At 40.4% G+C, this 16,432-nt stretch overlaps 1 protein-coding gene across 4 annotated transcripts in view; it reads right to left on the reverse strand.

Moving 5' to 3' along the window:
• Window positions 1–16,432, reverse strand: part of LOC112993637 (mucin-5B) — a 48,255-nt gene that overhangs the window by 12,487 nt on the left and 19,336 nt on the right. For 3 of the 4 annotated variants that reach the window (XR_010389538.1, XM_026117433.2, XM_064513158.1), the window contains 16 exons: window positions 11,863–12,115; window positions 10,781–10,833; window positions 10,294–10,394; window positions 9,857–10,008; window positions 8,419–8,557; window positions 7,577–7,687; window positions 6,630–6,809; window positions 6,057–6,293; window positions 4,995–5,151; window positions 4,679–4,807; window positions 4,163–4,247; window positions 3,903–3,940; window positions 2,562–2,717; window positions 1,656–1,721; window positions 1,260–1,352; window positions 304–545 (listed from right to left, as the gene is read on the reverse strand). Coding sequence is in view for 3 of the 4 variants with exons in the window: in XM_026117433.2 (XP_025973218.1) it covers window positions 304–545; window positions 1,260–1,352; window positions 1,656–1,721; window positions 2,562–2,717; window positions 3,903–3,940; window positions 4,163–4,247; window positions 4,679–4,807; window positions 4,995–5,151; window positions 6,057–6,293; window positions 6,630–6,809; window positions 7,577–7,687; window positions 8,419–8,557; window positions 9,857–10,008; window positions 10,294–10,394; window positions 10,781–10,833; window positions 11,863–12,115 (2,192 nt within the window). In the remaining variant the exon portion in view is untranslated. The remainder of the gene's footprint in view (window positions 1–303; window positions 546–1,259; window positions 1,353–1,655; window positions 1,722–2,561; window positions 2,718–3,902; window positions 3,941–4,162; window positions 4,248–4,678; window positions 4,808–4,994; window positions 5,152–6,056; window positions 6,294–6,629; window positions 6,810–7,576; window positions 7,688–8,418; window positions 8,558–9,856; window positions 10,009–10,293; window positions 10,395–10,780; window positions 10,834–11,862; window positions 12,116–16,432) is intronic. The other variant, XM_064513157.1, reaches the window with a different exon arrangement.

A 16,432-nucleotide genomic window follows, 5' to 3' on the forward strand; every position in this document is an offset into this window, starting at 1 on the left:
TCTGTTCTACAACACTTTGTATAGGATTCAATATTAAGGTCATGACCTTTGTTCAGCCCTGGTAGCTCTGCCTACCTACAGTCTGTTAGATGTTTCAGCTGAATAGAATACTTTTCAACTTCTTCCCTAAATTATTTTCAGGCTTGTGGTATACTGCTAAATCATCCAATTCAGCAACATCTGCAGTCCAGCTGTAGTAGTAGTTACCAGCATCAGAGAAGTGTGGATTTAGAGAAAACCAAATCTTGGCTGCAGGCAAGGATGTAGCTAAAGAACCACATCCTCTTCTTTCAGGTCTCTCACCTTTCTAGGAGGAATGAGTCCAAGACAATCGCTCACAGGAGCTGCCACGGAAGCAGGAACTGGGCTTGTTGCACTCAGAGAAGATGTCAGAGGACAGGTTTCGAAGTCTGGATCACAGATCTTGAGAGGCTCAGTATGACCTATTTTACACTCTGCCCAGATTAATTCAATCTGGCATGACGCATTGCAAATGGAATAAGCACAATGACCTGATACATTCACTGGCAGAGAAACATTTTCTCCTGCAAGGCCAAAAAAACCCTATAGTTAGCACTGAGTTGTCCATGAAACTGGTAAAGATTTGCTGTGAACTCTCAGGGCCCACGCAGCACAGAAATGCTTTTCTTTCACGTCAGCCACCTACTCATCCCCATACACAGCTCTGCTTTTAACTAGCTGGTCCCGTCTGTATCTAACGGCCACATTCAGCTGTGGCTCTCAGATTGCAAATCCTTGAATCTAAAAACAGAACCAGAGCTCAACTCATCCAAATAGCAAAGGCTAAGAGAGGGCCACAGGTGGCTAATCTGCAATTCTTCTGTATTCAGTAAGTACATTAGTAAGAACTGCATCCTATCTTCATACAGACCGGGAGATGGGTGCTCCAGGAGACACTAACAGATGAGGAAAGTTCAGTCCTCTATCTTTGGAATACAAATGTGGATTACAAGTCCATGTTTGGGGATTTGGGATCCAGGGTTTGTGCTGGAGCCCAGTGAAGTTAACACCTGCTCCAAGCTCCCTTACAATAGGGATATCCAAAAGAGGACAAAGTTATAGGATATGGAAGAGCTGCTAAGTCTGAAGTTGTTAGTTACAGTTCAGAAATGTAATGAGTCCTGGTAACATGCAACTGCAGCAGGCTGAATGAGCACTTACTTGCTTGAGCACATTTATCTAACAGTGCATCTTCCTACTTCAATGACGCAGACAGAAGAAACTAAATGGTTTCTCACCCATTTGTATCAATTGTCCATTGTCACTGCAGAAGCAGGGAGTGGCTACCATTGGTGACGGTGGTGCAGATGTTATAGGTTGCATATGTATCTCTGCAGGAAATGAAATTAATTAATATTCAAATCCTCTACTACTCTAAATTCAAGTCCTGTATCATCTATTACATGCTATACAATCATAAGAAGGGGAAAGAATCATTTTACATCCCCATCACATTCTGTAGAGTTACTTATGCATTTATACACACATGCTGTATGCTATTAGAATCATGCACACACACTCTGCACTGTAGTCAGATTTTCTCTGTATAGAATAAAATTTACAGGCCTTCCTCTGTCTCTTAATTCATTCTAAATTAAGGTTTCTTTGAACTTTCTAATTCACTAGGACTTCACCTGGCTTTGGAGAGATGATTTCTGGTGGGACACCATTGTCTTTTTTAATGCCTGGTTGCAAAGTATCTGTTGATTTAAATACAGACAGATCATTTAAATGCTTAACTCAGCTACTCTACACTCTGCCTTGAATAGTCTTTCCTTTCTTAGCCATCACCCCACTATATGTCTTACTCCAAGTGTTAACACATGTAGCAAATACCAAACACGTGGTCTGACCCTCAAGTCTTCAGTTTTTCTACTCAGTAGAGAAGTTAACTTTTAATTTTCCCTGTCCTACTTTGTAAAATATGCTATCAGATTAAGACACCTTTTTAGCCACTTGTTTTTCTTTGCTATAATCACGTTTCATATTTCCATCTTTTCTTTATCTCTTTTTCACTTTCTATTTTCTGTTTATTCACTACTTCTTCATTCCACAACTTTTCCTTTGTAAAGGCAGTAAACCACCAGGTACCTTGATCTTCTTGCTCCAATGACCCATTTTAGATTGACTGACTCCAAGATGGAAACCAGAACAGTAAGAACAATAGTGGGACACAGGTGATGAGAGGGAAGAAAACAGGGTTTAGAACTATGAAATACCGGGACTAACAATAACAGAGTGTGAATTATGATAAGCCCACAGCTATTATAAAAGTTGTACTGAGAAGTGGCTGAATCTCTCTGTTCTCTCTTTTCCCCTCCAAAAATAAGAATCTATAAAAAAAAAAAAAAGACACTTTTTCCCCCACCATGAGACCCATAAGGTCTGTCCCCCCTCCCAGAAACTTTAGTTGCCTAAAATTCTGTGTTTATCCTAGCACTATAATATCAGATAGGAATAGTCTTTTCCAAGACAGAGGAATCTTGTCACCATTACAGACTTTTCTGAAATAACCACCAAACCCCTTATAAATCTAGTACCTGGTGCTGGTGTGGATGATGTTCTGCAAGGGATGAATGTTTTAATGATTTCCCCATCGGGGCCACAGACAGCATTACTGCACTCGGTCCCATCTGTTTGACTGTATATAGTTTCATTTAAGGTGTAAGTCTTCCCATTGTAGCAGCAAAGGCAATCTGAAGTAACAAGAGAGCAAATGCCATCGTACCAGGGGACACTGTCTTACAACAGAAATACAAGGGACACTGTCTCATAATGAAAATGAAAAAAAAAAAAACCCCAAACCCTCTGGATTTACCATTCTATGGCTCATATCACTGAATGTGAATTGCCTGGCTGTAAAGTTTTCTCAGTTTCTACTTGAGGAGTCACACTGAGAGTCTACCTCTTTTATTTAAATTGGGTTGGATTGTTGTTGGTGGTGTTTCTCAGAGTCAGTTTGCATAAAGGAGTTAGTGGGTGGTGAAAGAGTCAGAACGGGCACTGGGCTCACCCAGCCTGGAGCACAGGGGCCATTTCCTCTTGGTGGGGGATGTGGCTGGGATAACTTATCACTCTTGTCGAGTGATGAGACACTGGCTAGAAAGCTGTTGCACATCCATTTTCATTCACTAATGAGGAAGTTGCAATGATAACAGTTTCATTTAAATACATGAGAAGCTCTCCAATTCCTGGAGAATGTGTGCTCAGGAACCCAAGTAGAAGATATCTATCACTGTAACAAATCAGCAAAACTGAAGAAGTGTTGTCTATTGGGTCAAGGATTATCCCTGCATTTTTGAGATGTGGTTTCTCCCAGTTCTGGCAATGAACTGGTATCTGGCCTTTTGCATGGCTTGCTTAACTTTTCACTGCAGCTCCGGGAGCAGAACCCACATCTCCAAAATGCTTTGAGGCATATAAACATCAGTTGTTTCACATAAAATAGCTGTCTAGGTTTCTTATGTCATTAGGGTTCAGAAAATAGCACCACCACAGGAAGATTCACCCCATTCTAAAAGTGCTCATTAAAACACCATACCATGAACAGCCTGCTTTGGGCTATTATCTGTCTGCATTGACCACAAAGGAAGTATAAACCTGATGAACTAGTATTTACCTAGGTGAGATGAATCCCACATTTCAGGCCTCTCTCCTCACTCCTCCTGATTATCTTTTAGACTTAATCCTTAGGATAATCCTTAGATTATCTTTTCTTCAGGTCAAAGACTTCTTTCTGCTTATCAAGGTACTGCTGTGTCTCTGTCTATTGAACTAACTAGCTGAAGTCCTATTGGCAATGCGACTGCAGCAACACATGATGCTGGGTCCTGTTCGTCCTAACATGACGAACAGGAGTGGTGAAGGTGGTGAAAACTTACCATTTGAGTCTGTGGTACACAGTTTCTCTTCAGGATCACTGAAGATAAAGAGGAAAGGATAAGATAATTTTACTGATTTGAATCAATATAGGGAATAATGACAAAAAGTCAGCAATTGTATCTATTTTTACGAAGAAGCCTACTCCTTTAGGACTTAATCATGACTGCCACTGCCATGAGTTCCTATAAACATAAACCAGACACTGCCTAGATAGTCCTGTCCAGTCCTATTCTGCCCGTCTTACTATCACCTGACCTACCATGAGGTGCAGTTAGGGAGGGAAACGCACTGCCTGTTGTCCTCATCAAAATATGGCTTCTCAGGACCACACTCCGGGTAACAGCCTGGAAAGTTAACGTAAACAAAGTGTCCTTGATCTACTTCACATAGATATAGGGCAAACACAGATACCTCTGTCAGCAGCATATTTGATTCCAAAATGAATGTAGGGTTCTTCATATTACCAATTATTTGTCCTCATCTTCTTTTTCCCTCTCCCCCAAAGGTTTTAATTAACCCTATTTGTCAATGGAGAACTATTCTGTGTAAATTTAGAGTTAATGTCCTTGTATTTCTGCCCAATTTTAAAGGCAACAGGCAAATTCTGCCACGAATGGCACAATGGGGAACTAGCCCAAGGCTCAATCCAAGAGTTTTTGGGGATGGAATGAAATAGTTTTTCAAGGGAAGACAGCAACTTTGATGCTTAAGACATTTAAAACCGGACTACGAGCTTTGCCTCCTGTACACCCCATCAAAGTCAAGCAAGAATTACCTTCTAAACTGTACAGCAAGTTACCACATTTTCCTTGTGGGTTCCTGCAGGTCTTTAGACAAGGGGCTCCACAAGGTTTATAAAACCACTCATGTTTGTCAGGCGGATTGTAATAATCACAGAACACAGCTGGAACAGAAGAAGAAAAAAACCTCCAAATCTCAGACATCTGGTAGGGTTTACATTCTAATTCTTACAAACAAGCGTTTAAGTGATGCATGTGCACAGAAGTCAAAATTCTCCTCTTTTCTATCTCAGATGTTCCTGAGTACACGGAACACAGCTTTTCTGTGTGCATTTTCACAGGAATACTTACGACAAATGGCAGGAGTCCTCCAGTCAACACAGACACCAGCTCTGCTACAGCTTCTTGAATAAGCAGCAACTGACGTACAAAAGCACTCACAGTCTCCCACACTGTCACAGCCACAGAAGTCAGAAATACAAGATTCATAATATGGTATTGGGTTCACCTATCAAAATATCAACAGATCTGTTATCACAGATATTCCTCCCATACTGTCTTTTAATGAGAACATGGGCTCTGAAATTCTGCCATCCAGTGTCAGTATCTTGGGGAGAACCAGACTGAGTCAGGGACAGACTGGGATTGTCATGAAGGAGCTCTGATATTTGACAATAGGTAAACTTTTCTAGTTTTCACCTGTCTGGTGGACTTGGACTCTAAATCTTCTCATTCTCATGTTTGTAATACTGGCATCTGCACTCACAGTGTCTTTTCAATGTAATTTCTGCAGGACAGATCTACTTTATTTTGGGTTAGCACAAATGCACTTTCTAATAACGATAAAATGAGTATCAAATGAAATCCTATTTCCATTGAATTTCCCATCACTTGTGTTTCCACCTTCATCAACATGAGCTAACCAAGGAAATTAAGCCAAATTAACTTTTAAAAGAGATTATTAAACTGCATTGAAGCCTTGTATAGACAGTCTCATTAAGAATTAGTAGCCTTTCTTCCGTTTAGATTAATTCGTTTCCAAAATATACCAAATAATTAATTCCTTCAGGTAATTTGAATTGACTTTCCTAAGGATCCACATAAAAATAGCCTTATGTGGAGTTATTTATAAATTTCACAAACTGATACCTAGCTTTTTGCATCTAGTGGCCAAACATTTTCCTTTTTGTCTTTGATTACTCCAAACAGGCACCACTCTGGTTCATTAATACAGTGCAACAGGATTTAGCTGGCATAACAATAAAGTGAGGTTTTGAGAGATGTAGCCGTTGTACTCTAGGATGCTGTGTAACAGCCTTTAATAGTAACGACCTGTGCACAAATGTGCACCATAACTGCAAAAAAAGCCTAGTTCTTATCTGTGTACCGCAGATAAGAAAAGAACAAGATTACCTTACTGTGACAGGCTTCAAAGATGTTACTCTTAATGATGCTGCAGTGCTTCTGTCCCAGAACAGACTTGAAAGGCTGATCGGCACATAGGTCAGTCATGTTTATATTTGAGCAGGTGCTGGTTATTTTCCAGCTATTTCCAAACTCCTGGATGCTCATCTCCACTGATTGCCCTCTGGTCGTAAAATCATTCCTTGAGCGGCCATCAAAGTCCCCACAGAGGCCACAGACTTTTCCCTGGGTAATTTGCATAGGTACAGTAAGTGGGGAAAAAAAAGTTGCAAGTTTCTAAACAGTCATCAAAATATGTCTTAGAAAAAGCTGGAGTCTAAGTGACAAGATCACTCTTAGCCCTCTAATACCACAAAGTGTCTGGCTTTACTTCTAGCTCCAAATATTCTGGAGCACTTTGTACTGATTGGATGGTGAAATAAAACACAAAATGTGGTCCACTTGCTTTTTTTGGTCCACTGGATTGAACACTTTTCCAAGCCCTGCTTTTCAGGCTGGGTCTCCAGTTCTACATGTATAACTGAGTTTGACATTGTAGCTCTCAGTCAGCCCTGTACCCACCTGGAAAGAGGGTGCCACATGGACAACAACTGTAGTCTTCTGGTCCCACATGAAGTTCATCCCTTGAGTTGTTTCAATCACAATATAACCTCCTCTGAGATCCACCTTGTAATTCTTCTCAGCTGCTGGATCAGTAGCTATCTCCTGGATTCTTCCTTCCAAGAGCCTGATTTCGCTGCTCTACAAGGAGCAAATAAATTGCATGGAAGGATATCAAACAGAGAACTCAGCAAAACAGGGTTGATGTTCTGTCTCTTCTCATTCATGTCATTTTTCTGTAATACTTGCACTATATCTTGGCTTATTTCTATCCTCAGAGTTGTGAGAATTGGTCTCCAAGACACAGACAAGACCCAGTGAATTCTCTGGGAAACTTCTGCCCACGCATCACAAGTTTTACCTCATGGCCACAGAAATTGTTCTCATTCTAGCAGAAATCCATATTGCTGGGCACAGTGACTCCCAAGAGCACGGGCAGTTGGGTGTGCTCGAATGCCGGTTGTCATGCCTATCTGTTTCACAGTCTCCCCCCACCTCCTGGGAGAAATCATTTTGCTGTTTTACGTACGCTTTGGGGAAATGCTAAGCCTGAGCTGGAAGGAAGAAACTCTTCCCTCTGCAGTTAGGTCCACCCTATGCTCAACCCATGGCACAGAAACATGCTCCTCTAGAAACTTTCTTTATCACCACCCCATCAACACTGATGTCATGGATGCATATGCACACCCACACACAGAGTGCTTTTGTCTCTGCATGTGTCCTCTCCCTTGCAGAAGTGCCCAGCCTTGGCAAATTCTGAATATCAAGACACTGAATACCTAGACCTCTGTTTTCTTGCTGTTTGGCATTCTTTAGCAGAGCTGAATTGGAATATAAGGGCATAATACACTAACTGCTTACATAATTAAAACTCACACCTCCTCAGCTATAACTCATTCTAGACAGACCTCAAAAATCAGAGTGATCTTCAGAGAACAGATGGAGAGTGACTTCCCACAGGCATTATTCTGAATTACAATTCGGAAGGTGCCAGCATCCATGTTGTTGGGACAAAAATCCTTAGAAAAATAGGTAATATTGTATTAGGTTAGTCCAGTCCTAAACATTTTCAGGAGCTCTAAACAAATGATACTTCTATCTGACTTCAGCTATTTTGTCACAGCTTTGTTCATCAAAACTCTGGTCATTTTAGAAGAATTTGGTCATAGCTGAACTGTTTATACTTGACCAGAAATTTTGAGGTGGAAATCTTAGTTGAAAAATGAACTTTTTGTAGCACTAGTCATGCACAGCCAAAAATATACAAATGTTCTTTTCTTAATATTAGCACAAAAAACTAATGTGGAGATGACAAAACATCTCATTGAATTCCGTCTCATTACAAGCAATTATTGTACATGAGTTGAGGCTCACACATTAATGTTTACATGCTTCTCTCACAAAAAAGTATTGTCATACTAGGATGGTCTATAGAACCATTTAGCTTTTCTGCACCACAGCAATCCCTTCCCACTGCAAATGCTGGAATGACACCAGGAAAAGGGCTGTCCATTTCAGCAGTAAACCATTCAGGATCACACAGTGCCCTCTTGTGTCATTTCTGAGGGGTAATTGCTTTGCTTTGGTATGGAAAATCTTACTGTATCTGCTCTAGGTACAAGAGGCAAGGGGCAGGCTCTGCTCATCAGGGTTTACTATCTCGCCTGGGATAGCCTTCTAATTATTCAAACTGAATCCTGAAGTATAAGCTGTGAAAAGCACATGGATAGGCAAGTGAAAACGTTGATACCTGAGCTAAAATATAATCACAGTCTCCCAGGAAATCAAAGTTCTCTCCATCAAAGCTCATGTAATGTCCATTTCCATAGACAGTGCAGGTTCCTTTGCAGGGATTGTCTGTACATTTCCACTGCCTTTTGTCACAGGTGCTGGGAGATGAAATACACAGGTTCACAATCTTTGTGTCAAGCATGGTTTTACTTCAAAGAAAGCAAACACCTTTCATTCTTCCAGGCTTACCCTCACAGCTGTTCTTAGACTATGCCACAAGATGGCTTACTAATCAGAAAATTCATGTTCTTTACCAAGACAGATCTTTGAAGTTTGTACATTTTTATTCTATTTTTCCTTTAAATATCATTTTAACCATTAAAGCCTGACAGCAGGCAGTGAGGATTTAGGAAGTAAGTTCATGGTGAAGAATGAAATATTTGAACCATATTTGAGTATCAATTTGTGATGCACCAGAAGGTCAAATCCATTCCTTACTGTAGTTGTGTGAACCAACATTATCTTCCTGCATTCCCTGGCAAACCTCACCTCCACTCAGGGGGACCATGCACAGAACATTTTAGTAGTTATTTCCTTGGCTCAGGGACACTGCAATTTTGTCTCCATGTGTATCCTGTTCTCCTAAGAAAACAAAGCCCTCACTGCAATAAAACCACTGAATGTCCTCTGTAATATCAGCAACTGCTTATCAGGGTTTGGCCTCACGCGCTAAACCTGAATGCTCATACCAGTAGTGATCAGGCCGAAGTGTTTATGGCCCTTTCTTTTTTCTGTGCCTCCTCTTGGCAGGACTACACAATCTCATCCTCACTAAATAATGTCTAATTGTACAAAAAAAGTTCACCCACCATAATCAGTAATAAGCAGTAAAGACTATAGTAGCACTATACCAGCAACGGGAGCTATCTTATCTGAGAACTATAAACCCACAAGCACTGCAAGTAGCTGAGAGATCCCTGCAATTCCTCCCTCCTCTAAATTCACCTTTCTGAGGTTCAGCTGTGCCCAAGAGACACAGACCCAAATCCCCTCTTAGCCTTGCATGCTTGTACAGTGGTCAGCCACAGACCAACCTGGATGGGGCTGGTATTTCTCGAACTGCTGTGCAAGCAGTCTACAGAGTAGAATGGAAATCATCTCACAGAAAAGCTTGGTACCCGTTCCCCCTCAAATGCAGGTTGGTGCAATATGATGCAGAGAGGAAATGTTTCTCTTCTATTTTCACTGAAAGCCTGCCTGCTCTCATGATGAACAGGAAGGTTTCAAAATGTATCCTGCCCCACACTCTCACAATGCACTACTTTTATTTTGCTTTATTATTATTAGCTATTTTATTTATTTTCTATTAGCTATTTTATTTATTTTGCTTTATTATTATTAGCTGTTTTCCTTCTGAAGCTGCAAATTATAAAACAAGACTCTCTGGGATAACATACCATGTGTTGCAGTCAACTTTGATGGTTTCCCCTGGCTTATAAAATTGTCCTCCGTGGACACATGGGCATTGGTCTTTTGAAATACAGCCCCCACTGCCATCCAATACCAGCCCATCAGGACACATGCAGCCAGAGACACACTCTGTAACATACTGTGTTTATGAAGATAAAATACAAAGTGACGTGTTAATGCACAGAAAGTACAGAGAATCAGCAGAGATGCTAGCTCTGGATGCCAAACTTTTAAATTATTTTTAAATTCCATGACTGTAAAGCACTGACAATCAAACTATAGGTGCATAACTGTAACTGCTGCATTATCAGGAAAATGGTTGGTCTGTAAACAGTGTAACATGTTACCGTTGGCATTTGTTAAGGACAATCATACATGCACAATCATGTTGTCCCATGCTCCTGCTAGGAGGTGAGGTCCTTACACAGTGCATGTCCTGCGTCTTACAACTTTTCTGACACTCTGATCCGACCGCACCAGGACCCGCAGAACTGCAGTTGAAGTAATACATAGGAGCAGGGCAATCTATATAAGAAAGAAAACATTATAGGAAGGTCATTTATTGAAAGTGATGACGACACCATAAGACATTTTGCGATAGGGCAGAGCAGTTTTCAAAGAAAGAGGGTAGCATGTGTCTCCTATTTCCAGTTTCTATCAGCTTTTGCTTCTTTCCAACAGCAGCAGTGGAGAAGGGGGCAGACAACCACTAAGCTTTGTGAAATACCTTCATTTTTTAAGAATTCAGCAACTCTGGTGACATTTTTACAAAGACAACTGTTATCAATAACTGACAGATGTCAGGGAGAAGGCAAAAATGCACCTAATAATAAAAGTTGCAGAAAGTGAGAGATACATTGAAAACATTACAAATACTGACACTATAATGTCATTATTTAACAAAATCTCACCTTTTACTAGGACCGTTTCTCCAATGCAGTCTAATCTTCCTTGAATGCATTTACTAAAGAGATTCCATAAAATGAAACACATGAGCTCTTCGCACATTTACTCTAGAGAAAAAGTCACTGCAAAGCTTTGCTAGTCACGCAAATAACAAAATCCTGCTAAAATGAATATTTTGTACAGCTATCAGGTTCACAGACATGAGTTACCATCCCCAGAAGGAAGATTAAGACACCCAGCTCTTAAATCCTCTTCCTTCATCTGGTACTCATTTGCTGTATATTTTCCCTTAATCAAGTCTTTCATAAGCATCTATTTCCCACTCTATGAGATGTGACCAATACTTTCTTAAATGAGACCTCTTTAATTATTAAATGTATCTATGTTTACAAAATAGTCTAAAAACCTCAGAAAAAAATATATAACGTATCTATATATATACTGAGAGAGACAGAACATGTAGGCCTCTGAAGACACAAAAGAAATTGTTTGAATAATTCAGTCTTTCCCTGTTATTTGTTCACATTGTTACCCCGAGCTGGCTGAGAATGGTAATTATTTTTTACTGGAAATGCAAGAAATTTACTTTATTTTTAGTATTTTTCCCCAAATTTCTCTTTTTTTGATGCTTCAAAACTGAGATTTTGCTTTTCTTCCTGGGCCATTTTTAGTTTTCATATAGAGAGTGGGTTGTTTTTCACTTTTTTTTTTTTCATCTCAAAACCAAGAACTTCCCCCAAACTCCCTATGTCTTCTAGAAGACCGGTTCCCACTGTATATGGATGTTTTCATACTACACATTCATACTTCATATTTTCAGAACTTTGCAGTACAGATAGATCCCCCAAATTACTCTACTCTACATGTTTTCAGGTTCTTGTTTGCTGCTAGCAGGAATATGGGATCCTACACTTCGCTGTGGCTGCCCTTCCTGCCAGGCTAAAATTTGCTTTGGTAGTATTAAGCAGAAATATGTCATTATTCCTTAGTCTAAGTCACCGCCTTTCAGAGATTATAGCAGGGACAACCCCATTTGAGCGCTGAGCTCTCCCAGGTACGCAGTCTTTCCATCGGCAGACCCGCTTACCACATCAGCTTGTCTTCTTGGAAGGAGTTCCCGGGCTGAACGATCTTGCCTTTGTAGTAGCAGGGACAGTCTTCTGGAGTTACGCATTCCTCCTCATCGTTGAGGTAGGTCCCTTCGGGGCAACCACAGCCCTCCATTGGTGTGACCTGAACTTTGCACAGCGGATCAGGTTCATCCAGGGAGCGGCAAGACTGGTTACAGAACTTCACGCTATAGTTATAAACCATAGTCTCAGGACACTCCTCAGAGGGATCTTGGCAAGAGAAATAAAATGGATGTATGGCCTTCTCTGGCAACCATCATTCATGCTCTTTGTGCAGCTTTCTGCCCAGTGGTAGCCATAAACATGCTTTATTTCAAACTAGAAGAGCTTGTCTCCCAGTGGTCTGGGGGAAGTCTGCTCACAGAGCTGTCAAAAACTAGGTGAGATTGAATGCTGAAATACTCAGCAGGGACAAATCTTAACTGATCAGAGGAATCACTATGATTTTGTTGTTTCTAAAATTTACAGTTCTATCTTATGTCAGGAACTAAAAGCAGTAACTTCTGACTTGTCCTTGTAGTTAAAAAGGAAATCACTCTCCTTTAGTAATGCTTTCTCCATCTGGGAGTTATTTGAGGAATGAACACACTTTGTAGGGGTAAATTTCAAAGTTACATGAGTAGTGCCAGAGAACTCTGCTGATCAGCTGATATTACCAAGGAAACTGTGTCCAAATTCTCACAGATCGTGGAAATGTCTCGAGGAAAACTCGTAGCATGCTCTGATGAAATGAGGAAGAAACTTTCTAAGCCTTCTGGGCAGACCAAACAGTTAAATACAAAAGCCTAAAGGACTCAGCTGTCCCTGTAAGGAGGTGAAAAGCGGACCAACTTTCATGGGCTATCAAGAAACATTGCCTTCAAAACTCTGCCACAAAATCTGCAGTAGGAAGGACTCCTTAGGGTAAGCATCAAATTGCATCAGGAAATATCACCTACATAAAAGCTGTGATTTTCAAGAAAGCCTGGCATCCGGATTCCACTGAAATTCAGTAAGAACTGGGGCCTAGTCTTCTTAGGCCCCTTTCTAACTCACACCCCCAAAGATTTAGCCCCACAGCTTTGTTGTTCAGATACACACAGATCTACTAGAAGGGTTGTTTATGGGGAACTGGGTTGGCTAGCTATGCAGCAATGATATCACCAGATCAGCAATTACAGTCCATGTTTAAATAAAGTTATGCATGTTTTTGCAGTCCATGGCTGTGGTGCACTTTCTTAGATTAGTATGCTAGGCTTGTGTACACATTAAAAAACGCAACAACTACAACAAAAAACAACTGGTGAGTGATTTCCTGGTCTTGGTTGGAACAGACAAGATATCCTGTGTAGAAAAAGGGCAGCCCACAGTTTCCCGCTTTATAGGGGTACTATGAAGATGAGGTAACTACAGGCATACCTTGTTTTATTGCACCTCGCAGATATTGTGGTCTTTATAAATCGAAGGTTTGTGGCAACCCTGCATCAAGCAAGCCTATTGGCATCATTTTTCCAGTGGCTTGTGCTCACTTCATGTCTCTGTGTCACATTTTGGTAATTCTTGCAATATTTCAAACTTTTTCATTATTATATCTGTTATGGTGATCTGTGATCAGTGATCTTTGATGTTACTATTGTAATTGTTTTGGGGCGCCATGAACCATGCCCATATAAGACGGTGAACTTAATTGATAAATGTGTGTGTTCTGACTGCTCCACTGACCAACCGTTTCCCCATCTCTCTCCCTCTCCTAGGGCCTCCCTATTCCCTGAGACACAACAATATTGAAATTAGGCCAATTAATAACCCTACAATGGCCTCTAAGTTTTCAAGTGAAAGGAAGAGGTGCACATCTCTCACTTTAAACCAAAAGCTAGAAGTCATTAAGCTTAGTGACTAACACATGTTGAAAGCCGAGACAGGCCGAAAGCTAGGCCTCTTGCGCCAAACAGTTAGCCAAGTTGTGAATGCAAAGGAAAAGTTCTTGAAGGAAATTAAAAGTGCTACTCCAGTGAATACACGAATGATAAGAAAGTGAAACAGCCTTATTGCTGATATGGAGAAAGTTTCAGTGGTCTGGATAGAAGATAAAACCAGCCACAACATTTCCTTCAGCCAAAGCCTAATCCAGAGCAAGACCCTAACTCTCTTCAATTCCGTGAAGGCTGAGAGAGGTGAGGAAGCTGCAGGGGAAAAGTCTGAAGCTAGCAGAGGTTGGTTCATGAGGTTATGGAGGTTTACGTCTCCATAACATAAAAGTGCAAGGTGAAGCAGCAAGTGCTGATGTAGAAGCTGCAGCAAGTTATCCAGAAGATCTAGCTAAGGTAATTGATGAAGGTAGCTACATTAAACAACAGATTTGCAATGTAGACGAAACAGCCTTATATTGGAAGAAGATGTCAAGGACTTTCATAGCTAGAAGAGGAGAAGTCAATGCCTAGCTTCAAAGCTTCAGAAAAAAACTGCTCAGAGAAAAAGATGCCTTTCAAAATATTAACTGCTCATTGACAATGCACCTGGTCACCCAGGAGTTCTGATGGAGATGTACAATTAATGTCATTTTCATGCCTGCTAACACAACATCCATTCTGCAGCCCATGGATCAAGGAGTAATTTCGACTTTCAAGTCTCATTATTTAAGAAATACATTTCATAAGGCTATAGCTGCCATAGACAGTGATTCCTCTGATGGATCTGGGCAAAGTAAATTGAAAGCCTTCTGGAAAGGATTCCCCATTCTAGGTGTCATTAAGAACATTCGTGATTCATGGGAGGAGGTCAAAATATCAACATTAAATGGAGTTTGGAAGAAGTTGATTCCAAGCCTAATGGATGACTTTAAGGAGTTCGAGACTTCAGTGGAGCAAGTAACTGCAGATGTGGTGGAAATAGCAAGAGAACTAGAATTAGAAGTGGAGCCTGAAGATGTGACTGAATTGCCGCAATCTCATGATAAAACTTTAATGGATGAGGAGTTGCTTCTTATGGATGAGTAAATGAAGTGGTTTCTTGAGATGGAATCTACTCCTGCTGAACATTGCTGTGAACATTGTTGAAATGACAACAAAGGATTTAGAATATTACATAAACTTAGTTGATAAAGCAGCAGCAGAGTTTGAGAGGATTGACTCCAATTTTGAAAGAAGTTCTATTGTGGGTAAAATGCTATCAAACAGCATTACATGCTAATCGATATGAGAAATGGTTGCTGTTTCCACTAAAGGTTATGTCACATATACACACTGCCATCTGTTAGCTAGCATGAGTTGACTTATTTTATTCACTCAACTGACAGTAATGTAGACATCGCCTTACGGTATCACCTGCCTAGGACACTGCCTGCAGCCTGATACAGCTGGACACAGGCGCAGGAGCCAAACAAGCCTTTCCAACCCCAGCAACAGGACAGACCACTGGAAGTGACTTTCCTAGCCCGTTTACTCCTCCACTCATGAGAACATAAACCTCCATCTTATCGCAAGCATGTTCAGGAATTTTTTTTTTTTTAAATAAAGCCGAAAATGATTGTGCAGATCAAGCCACCAGCATTTTTCCCCCAAGGTTACTACGCTGCTTGAGCTAGTATTACCTACTGTTTCATAGGTCAACAGTTTTTAGTATCTAGTACAGAAATCTGCATGATTCTAGGATAATTTTCTGTAGACCATATTGTGTTCCTTTTGAATTATTTCACAAGTTTGTTAAATTGCTCTTACCGTAATCTTAAATTCCTTCTACAAAGCACCACACCAGTGGCATTGCTTCTTTCTACTAAATATTCCAGCTAGCCTCTACGTCAAGTAATTAAATAGATCATAGCAGCATCTAAACTGCATAAAAATCATTCCTGTTATGTTTCATATTCAGATGTGTTATGATTCAAGAAACGCACACATCTATTTTCATGCTGAAATAGGCAAGTCTCACTTGAACTGGCTGATCAATGGAAAAATAGAAATGAGAAAATAAAATTCTGAAGCGAGAGCTCCTGAGTTTTATTTGCAGTTCTGATACCATCACATAATAAATTCTGGTAGTGCCACACAAAAAAACACATGCATATTTGGACTCCTAACCTGGGATTTTGTGAAAATGTATATGTCCAAATATAAACTTATGTTTCAAGAAACCGTTGTTCATTTGTTATCTAGTCCTGAGCTGAATTAATGTATGCCTTTAAACACTTTCACATTCTCAGCTACCAGCAATATATGTTTATTAAAAATCATTAGAACTTTAATGTAACATGGAAAAAATAAGATCAATGAGAATGATACCATGTGCATGGGCAATGCCTGTGACAGCAGGACGGGGCTGAACTGTAAAAAAGGTCTCAGAATTAAAATACATGGGGAGGGCCACATATTCAAAGCTAATCTAATTGCCATTCCTTGTTTTGATTTCATTAATACACTTTATACTCTTCCCCTGCCATTCCAACTCCTGAATTCACCAAATGTTTTACACAAGGAATACGCATCGTAAGAGCCCCTTCATGAAGTGGACGTGAACTGATTTTGGCAGGCAAATGATTCCCCCCCCCCCCCC

Source organism: Dromaius novaehollandiae, chromosome 5 (assembly GCF_036370855.1).
Source record: "Dromaius novaehollandiae isolate bDroNov1 chromosome 5, bDroNov1.hap1, whole genome shotgun sequence".
Lineage (NCBI taxonomy): Eukaryota > Metazoa > Chordata > Aves > Casuariiformes > Dromaiidae > Dromaius > Dromaius novaehollandiae.